Source organism: Cebus imitator, unplaced genomic scaffold (assembly GCF_001604975.1).
Source record: "Cebus imitator isolate Cc_AM_T3 unplaced genomic scaffold, Cebus_imitator-1.0 Scaffold612, whole genome shotgun sequence".
Taxonomy (NCBI): domain Eukaryota; kingdom Metazoa; phylum Chordata; class Mammalia; order Primates; family Cebidae; genus Cebus; species Cebus imitator.
In genome coordinates this window covers 731,354-740,436 of record NW_016107927.1, presented here as the reverse complement: position 1 = coordinate 740,436, position 9,083 = coordinate 731,354, and the positions used below count along the sequence as shown (strand labels likewise).

Here is a 9,083-nt window from a genome sequence, read left to right as displayed (position 1 = left end):
TCATCATGTTGGCCAGGCTGGTCTTGAACTCCTGGCCTCAAGTGATCTATCTGCCTCGGCCTCCTAAACTCCTGGGATTACAGGCATAAGCCCCCACATCCAGCCTCCAGACCTCATTTTAGCTTCCATTTTAATTACATTTGTAAAGATCCTATATGCAAATAAGGTCACTGCTACATCCCTGTGCTGGGTAGGCTAGATGACAGATTAGGACTAGAGCATGTGGCTTTTGTGGAATACAATTCAACCCCTTAACTTTCTGATTTTTCAGCTCTTTGAACAGATTCTCTAGTTGTCTTTGAGGGTGTTTTAAATACATGCCCTCCAAAAAGAGACGATGGTGTAAATAGACTGACTTTGGGGTTGTTCCCTGCAGAGTCATAGCTCCCCTGTGTCAGGCACAGCACGGGGCTCTCTGAACCTTACATTCAAGCCATGGCTTGTGTAGTCCTGAGGCACTGCCTGTACATCTGGTTACCCAACTTCTGGAAGGATCCAAGACACTTGGGGAAGGTCTAGGAAGATAGTGGCACAGAAGGCCTGTTTTCCACAGGCAGGCTGATGAGAGATCTGTGTCACATGCAGAGGGAATCGTGGCAAAGGTAAGTGTGGGTCTGCTCCCGCAAGCCTCACATTTTCAGCTGAGTCACAACAGCAAAAGTCCAAGAGAGAGACCAGAAGAAGCTGTAAAGCTTGGGGTGGCTCAGGCTGGTATTACGTATAGGTTCCAGAGAATGAAGTCTAGCCTGTGAGAGGCCCATAGCACTGCCCTTTGGAGGATCAGCACGGAGATCATTAGGTCTCCCTCCAGCCCAGCTTGCATGGCACATTGCCCTGTCAACGTAGAGCAAAGTGGAACATGGTTCTTAACTTTGGGAAGAAATCTTTTATTGGAAAACTTTGAGGGACTTGAGGGATTTTTTTTTGGACCTCTTTATATCACTTCATATTTCCAAATCACTTTTGATGAGCATGTATTTTCCTGTGACTTCCAAATAATTAGTAAGGGAGATCTGGAGTAGCTCTCCCAGCTGATGTGCTGTTTTCTCACCTTCTTTAGACTAATTCAGTTTATCAACCATTCCTGGCATTGGGGGAGTACAAGAGCATCCCAGAACAAGTCTCCACCTTCGCAGAATCTAGAATCTTGAAAGGCGAACAAAGCCAACAGATGTGAGCAATTAAGAAGTAGAACAGGACAGTATCCCTCAAATCCAAAGCATATAAAATGAAGGCTGGGAGCCTGAAAAGTGCAGTGTGGGTCAGGGTGAAAGTTAAGCTTCTGTCTGGTGTCTGCACTTGAGTTCCAATGGAAAGGGTCCAACCTTAGTAATAAGGTTGGAAGAATAAAAGGAGGAAGAATGTCTTACCAATCCCTCTTTTGCTCTAAGTCTTGCTCTTCCCCACTGGTGTGGGTATCAGGAGGGGATGGGCGGTGGTATAACTTTTGTAGGCAGTCCTAGGGGCTGCTGCAGATGGCCTAGTTTATTACCCTAACTCTGCTGGGACCTGCAGTCAGCACTGTCCATGGTCGCCACCCCTTTATAGCCAGGCCCTGATGCTACCCAGCCACAGAGCCTGAAGGTTGGACCATCCCTGTTAACACCTGTGCTGGGGTGGGCAAGAGGCCTCCTCCACCATGAAGCCACCATGCATGAAGAAGACACTGGGCACAACTCCCTATGAGGGTTCCCAGCCTCAACCCAATCTCACCTATGAGCCATCTTTGAGGTTCTGTCCCTTCCTCATTCATTGGTCTTCAGTCTCTGGACACCTTCCCTCCCCAGCCTGACTCATCCCAATGTTCTCACAAGCAACCAGCATTGTCCCAGACCAGGTAGGGTCTCCCAGCCAGAGCTGCAGTCATTGACAGGCTGACTCACTCCAGAGCTGCCTTTCTGTCTTCCCTAAAGCCCATTCTCACCAGTTAGGTCTTGAGTGTCCATCTTTTTGCACTAGTCTTTAAATTGTCACCAGCAGCTTGAGGCCTGCACACCAGCCTGGTTACACTCAGCATCACTGCATCCGCCTGGGATGTTTTCAAACACTTTTGTAGCTGATTGGCTCCCAGGGCCCACTGGAGGCCCTGTGTGATCCCAGGTAGAACATCCCCAACTGGGCCGTCAGAGCCTTGCACACGGGGCCAGCGTGGTGCCCTTTTCCTTTCCAACTATCTTGGATTGGGCACATGCACACTGCCCCACACTCAACTCAGGAGGTTGATTTCTCTGTCTCCATGGGGGATACCTGTATGTGGGGACTCCACCTGCACTCCTCCTGATATCAGTGTCCTGCAGATGGCTCCTAATTCTGCGCCCCAGCCGAGATCTTCACTGCCTTCTCCTAGGCTGGGGCCCATGCCAGCCAGTGTGACTTCCTGGCAGACTCTAACATATTGGCATATTGCCAACCCAGGGCCCAGCTTACATACTAGTAGTCCAGCAAATTCAGAGGGCTAACTCTATACAAACCATGAGCCCAGAACAACTTCAAGGAAACACAGCCCCTTTCTGCCATGGGGTATGGGAAAAATTAGCATAGAACTGGAGCCTTACAGACGTGGACAGAGATTCCCAGCTCTACAGCTTACTAGGTCTGTGACTTAAGCAAGACATATGGGCCCTCTGAGCCCCAGTTTTTTCAATTGTGACATGGGAGAAAGGCATACCTACCTTATAAGGTTTGTGTGAAAATTAAATGAGCTGCTGTATATAGCGTCTGGCATCCTGCTTGATACATGGTAGCCCCCACAGATATTAATTAGTTCTCTTCTTGTGGGATGCCTCCAGCCTCAGACTATGTGTCATCATTATGGGGATATAGAATTTCATCTCTTTTGTTTTTCACATCTTTCTCTGCATACTTTTCCATATCTATCTTTTTTTTTTTCTTTTTGAGACAGAGTCTCACTCTGTTGCCATGTTGGAGTGCAGTGGCGTGATCTTGGCTCACTGCAACCTCCGCCTCTCTGGTTTAAGTGATTCCCCTGCCTCAGCCTCCAGAGTAGTTGGGACTACACGTGCGTGCCACCAAGGCCAGCTAATTGTTTTTTTTTATTTTAGTAGAGACGGGGTTTCACCATATTGGTCAGGATGGTCTCAATCTTCTGACCTTGTCATCCTCCCACCTTGGCCTCCCAAAATGCTGGGATTACAGGCATGAGCCACTACGCCTGGCTCCATATCTATCTTTTTTAATGGTGGCATTCCACTGGGAAAATGCACCATGAAAATTTACTGAATCATCTCTCTATTGAGAGAAATTTTAGTAGTTTTCAGTTTCTAGTTGAGCACACGTTGCTTTTGTGTTCTGCAGAGTTGCTTCTGCAGGATAAAATTCTCTAGTGTGGCATTACTGGGTTACAGGGTAGGCACATCTCCAAGGCTCTTGTTCAATATGGCCAGATTCCCTGCGGAACACTGAGCTGACTCCTGTATTCCTAGCAATGCACCAGTAGGCCTTGTTTCTTTTTGGCATTGCTGATTTTTTATTGAATACTTTTTTTTTTTTAAAGCTTTTTGGATAGAGGCATGTTAGGTTAAAGGTGACAAGCCATTGAGGTTTTTCTGTTTTATTTATCTTGCTAGATTAATAGGTGTCTAGTGATATCTCAGGGTGGTTTTTCTTATAATTTTTTTTAACTAATTTTCTTCTTTTTTTTTTTGGTAGAGACAGAGGCTCACTGTGTTGCCCAGGCTGGTCTCAAACACCTGGCCTCAAACGATCCTCTTGCCTTAGCCTTCCAAAGTGTAAGGATTACAGGGATGAGCTACTGGACCTGGCCTTAGGGCAGTTTTAATTTGCTTTTTCTTTAATTATTAGTGAGTATAATCTTCTCTGATGTGTTTGTTAGTTTTTTAATGATTTTCTTTAGGTGTTAATCCTCTCTGTGGGTATTGACTTGTGAACTTGTTTTGACTATACATTTTGTATAGCATGAATTGGTCAGCTTCATAGTGTGTATTTTCTCTTTTTCATTAAATTTAATTAATTTCATTTGATTCTATTCTGTGTTCTTCAGGAATCTTAGTTTTTATATAGTCCAACCCACGTATTCTGCTTCCGTCATTAAGAATTCATAGTGGGAGAGGCCGGGTGCGGTGGCTCACTCCTGTAATCCCAGCACTTTGGGAGGCCAAGGCAGGTGGATCACCTGAGGTCGGGGGTTCAAGACCAGCCTGACCAATATGGAGAAACTCCGTCTCTACTAAAAAAAAGACAAAAAGTTAGCCGGGTGTGGTGGCACATTGCCTATGATCCCAGCTATTCAGGAGGCTGCGGTAGGAGAATTGCTTGAACCTGGGAGGTGGAGATTGTGGTGAGCCAAGATCATGCCTACACTCCAGGCTGGGAACAAGAGCAAAACTCCATCTCAAAAAAAAAAAAAATTCAAAATGGGAGAAATAGGTTGTTGCCTTTTCTCTGGAATGCATGGGGCAGGGCTTTTTCTTTGTTCTNCTCTGTTGCCCAGGCTAGAGTGCAGTGGCACAATCTCAGCTCACTGCAACCTGCATCTCCCAAGTTCAAGTGATTCTTCTGCCTCAGCCTCCTGAGTAGCTGGGATTACAGGTGCGTGCTAATACACCTGGGTAATTTTTTCTTTTTTTTTGAGACGGCGCTTTGCTCTGTTGCCCAGCTAGAGTACAGCAGTGCGATCTCAGCTCACTGCAACCTCCGCTGCCCAGGGTTCAAGCAATTCCCCTGCTTCAGCCTCCTGAGAAGCTGGGACTACAGGTGCCTGCCACCACGCCTGGCTAATTTTTTGTATTTTAGTGGAGAGAGAGTTCTGCCATGTTGGCCAGGCTGGTCTCGAACTCCTGAACTCAAGTGATCTGCTGGCCTTGGCCTCCCAAAGTCCTGGGATTACAGGAGTAAACCAACGTGTCCGCCAGGGCTTTTTTTTAAAGGAGTGATTGAAGTCTGCTCATGTCCCCTGCCACATGGGTCTTACGCAGGTCTGTTCTCTGTCCCAGGTCTGCCACGTGAATCTGGAGGGGCAGCCGTTCTACTCTAAGAAAGACAGACCCCTGTGCAAGAAGCATGCACACACCATCAATGTGTAGGCGGCCAAGGCCGCCTGTGCTGACAAGGACCGGAGCTGCTCCTGCTGCTGGCAACAAAGGATTCGGGAGGCTGATGTTTCTTCTGGGGGGAACGGGGAGAGAGAGGAAGTGACTGAGCCCTTTGGAAGTATAATTTTAGGTTTTTTTCTTCTGTACACAGATCATGTATTTGCATAGTTCAGACTAGGAGCCAAATGAAGATTCAAAACCAAGTTAGTTATTAATCCAAGACTGGAATTGTACTTCAGATGTTTAGAGCAAAATTCCAAGAACTCAAAAGTGAAAAGCAACAAGCAGCTTTCCCAAAGCGATACACTTCCTGCGGTCACCAGAGGAGGACAGAGCTCAGAGCAGCTGTGGAGAATCTGAAGCATTCTGTGGAGTTCTTAAGCGCTCCCCTGGCAAACAAATTGAAGTGCCAAACAGCACTCGCTGCAGGGTATTTTTAGAGTCATAGCTGAGAGCTTGTTAGCTAAGACCCATTGGGCTTTCCTCACCAAAAAAGGAAGTGTTATTCCATTACTAGCATCATGGAGCTACCTCTGCGCATCAGACTTCAGACCTTGAACAAACTTGAAACGTTCTAATGGGAGCCCGGACGTCCAAAGATATGTCTTCTGGGAGCCACTGGGCAATTGCCAGGCTCCAGGAAGGGCTGCAGCTCAGGTTGCAGACAGCTGAGAAAAGATGGCCCTGTCAGCCACCCTCTCTCAGTCTGAAACATCCAGCGTCCCCAGAGGGCTTAGCTCCTTTTTGAATTGCGATGGGAAAGTAGAATTGGGTTTTTCCAGTTTTGCTTTGCAGTGTGTGAGAGATTTTTTAAAAGGCTCTGGGTTGTCTTTGGCCTTTGTTTAGCTTTTAGAGGTACGTTAGCATAAGCGTCCAGTCGTGTGCATGAATTTCACTCCAACCTGTGACTGGTCACTTATGATGTCTCCCCCAGTACCTTCCATCTCAAACAGGCTTGGTGGCCTGTGGAAAAGAGAGACACAGAGACAGTGTCTGAAACAGGATGGCAGAATAGGCTCACAGGTCCAAACTCTGGGTGGGGAAGAGGAAACTTACTTTCTGCCACCCTCAGTAAGAACACACGAGGAGACAGGACCTCCCACCTTCAGGTCTGTACCATCCTTTTCAAATGTTCCTTTAAATGCAGCACATTGAGTATGTACGATTGTGTTAACTGCTATAAGGAATAGATGCACTGATATATATGCATTTGCTGTTTTGGCCAATATTTTGAAAATGTATGAGCTGAGTTGATGAGCTATTATTTAAGTATTTATTGAAGTAGACTTGGGCCTTCAAACTTCTTTACAATACTTGTGATAGTTTGAGTTAGGTAAGCATCTTAAAGCTGTCTGGTGATAAAGAAGGCAGCTTAGATTCTGCAGTTGGAAATGGAATAGTCACTTTCCTTTTTAGGAAGCTCTGTTAATATGAACATGGCATTGAAGCAGGCGGTTTGCGTGGATGTTTCTCACTTGAGCACGATATTTAGGGTCTTTTCCAACTCACTCTACTCTGTCTTCGCTCCCGTTTTTGATTTTTCTCTTTGCACGTTTGAATTGTTTTATGGGAATGCATTAGAATTCTTTTCTTCTAAGGACTGAGACTTCCAGGGGACTGCCATCTTACACGAGTGTCTCTTCTCCAAGCAGGAGAAGGAAGCAGCTAGCTGTGTCCCTAGCAGGAAGCCCCTATTTTTTCCAAGCACAAAGCCACCAATCTCCCCCAGGAAGCACCAGGGAGAGACATGAATGTGCTCCTGCCACAGGGCCATTCCTACCTTTGGATCTGCAAGAAGGTGAATACAAGCACCAGGCAGAGCTGGGATTACCTGGAGATTTGTCAGGAGTTGCAGACAAGTGCCTTGGAGCATTCTGTGATTTTCAGAAAGTTCAAATGGGCAGGAACAAGGAGGTTGCTGACTGTACAGACAGGCTCTAAGTAGTTTTCTCCAAAACCTGTCTATTCAGTTATCAGGGACTGGTCTTGAGGAAAAAAAAGTTCCCTAGAATTCAGTTTCCAAAATCTCTTTTTAAAGATTTTACACACACACACACACACACACACACACACACGATCATTAAAAAGTGTATGATCATTAACAAGAAAAGTGAAATATCTCCAAGGACAGTTTCACCACAGTCCTTTATTACATTTCTACATTTCAGAGCACGTATAGATTCTGAGGGACTCTTATTTGCCAGAAAAAAAAAATTTAAAAAAGCAAAAAAAAAAAGGTAGCAGGAAAAGAAGGTAGTTTTGAATGCGGTTCACTCAGTGTCTGTGAGTCTGGTGTAGTGTTAGGAGTAAGGCTATCTAGTTCAAGTTTACATTGTGGATGTCCTATAACGCCAAACAACATTTTTCGTAATCCATGGTGGGGAGCACAGTTTGAAGCTACAGTTCCTGTCTCCTCATTGCTGACATTAATTTAACATTTATAGGCCAGGTGCAGTGGCTCACGACTGCAATCCCAGCACTTTCGGAGGCCAAGGCAGGTGGATCACCTGAGGTCAGAAGTTTGAAACCAGCCTGGCCAATATAGTGAAACCCCATCTCTACTAAAAATACAAAAATTAGCCAGATATGGTAGCAGACGCCTGTAGTCCCAGCTACTCAGGAGGCTGAGGTGGGAGAATCTCTTGAACCCTGGAGGCAGAGGTTGCAGTGAGCAGAGATAGTGCCACTGCACTCCAACCTGGGCATCAAGAGTGAAACTCCATCTCAAAAACAAAAAAGAACAAAAAATATTTATAAACATTTTGCAATGGAGTGACTTTTATCTGCAGTGTTTGTGTTAGGAACCTAGCTTTTATAATGTTAGCTTTTTAACCCAGTATTCTGGCTTTCGAATTTTTTGTTTTGTTTTGTTTTAGTAAGATTTCGTAAGTGGAATGTAGCCTGTTAAAGGTGTGCACAAAAATATTTTGCATGTGTTTTTTTTTTTTTTTTGGCCTGTGTGAATTCTACTTTTTAGCAAAAATAAAGCCCCCGAAAGGATGTGCAAATACGGATTTTTCTGTGTAAAGTTTTTTCATGTACTTCTATATGGCCACAAATAAAAGTTGGAGACAAAACAAAATATCCTGTGGGAAAAAAACACAGCTCTGCTTGCCCTGATGCTCAATAGCAGTGTAATCACTGTGTTTAAACAGACAAGGCTGTGTGAATAACATGAATGTTCTGCATACAAAGGGAATTACCAGGAAAATAATAAACCGAAGACCTTATCTTGCATTATATTTTCAGAACAGTTTGTTTACTTAGCTACTTGGTGGTCAAATATTTCCAATTAATTTATTTTTATTCTGCCTGAATGGCTTCATTTCTAGAAGAGTTGCCATATTTCCTCTTACATCATTTGTTTTCAAATAAGTTCAGAGTAAAATCCTCTCATAGCATTTTTTTTCTTTTTAATAATGAGGACCCCTCTGAGGGCACTATGTTTAACAAAATCAAACTCATTCTTTTTTAAGGTATTCTGTTTCTAGGAATTACTGAAAAGTAAAGGGAAGTTGTACATACTGTATATGATTTTTAGCACCTGAATCAGACTTTGAAAGAGCTGTGCAATTACAATCAGAATCACATCTCATGATTTTAGTACTTCTTAAAGCTATAGCAATTTTAAAAATAGATGATGGAGGGCCAGGCTCAGTGGCTCACACCTGTAATCTCAACACTTTGGGAGGCCAAGGTGGGTGGATCATCTGAGCTCAGGAGTTCAAGATCAGCCTGGCCAACATGGTGAAATCCCGTTTCTACTAAAAATACAAAAAATTAGCTGGGTGTGATGGTGGGTGTCTGTAATCCCAGCTACTCAGGAGGCTGAGGTAGGAGTATCTCTTGAACCCAGGAGACAGAGGTTGCAGTGAGCCAAGCTCATGCCATTGCACTCCAACCTGGGCAACAAGAGCAAAACTCTGTCTTATAAAATAAAAAAGACGATCAAGAAAAAAAGGCTCCTAGACTCATAAAATTTAAAGAAATCTAGGAGCTTACCTAGGCATT

At 44.6% G+C, this 9,083-nt stretch overlaps 1 protein-coding gene across 8 annotated transcripts in view; it reads left to right on the top strand.

Annotated features, from left to right (window-relative positions):
- The window catches only part of LDB3 (LIM domain binding 3), an 83,085-nt gene extending 75,002 nt beyond the window's left edge, over window positions 1-8,083 (top strand). For 5 of the 8 annotated variants that reach the window (XM_037734383.1, XM_037734388.1, XM_017516964.2 and 2 more), the window contains one exon: window positions 4,974-8,083. In XM_037734383.1, coding sequence (XP_037590311.1) covers window positions 4,974-5,063 — 90 coding nt within the window. In that variant the 3' untranslated portion in view covers window positions 5,064-8,083. The remainder of the gene's footprint in view (window positions 1-4,973) is intronic. The other 3 variants (XM_037734382.1, XM_037734384.1, XM_037734385.1) reach the window with 1 other exon arrangement.
- Window positions 8,084-9,083: the final 1,000 nt, after the last annotated feature.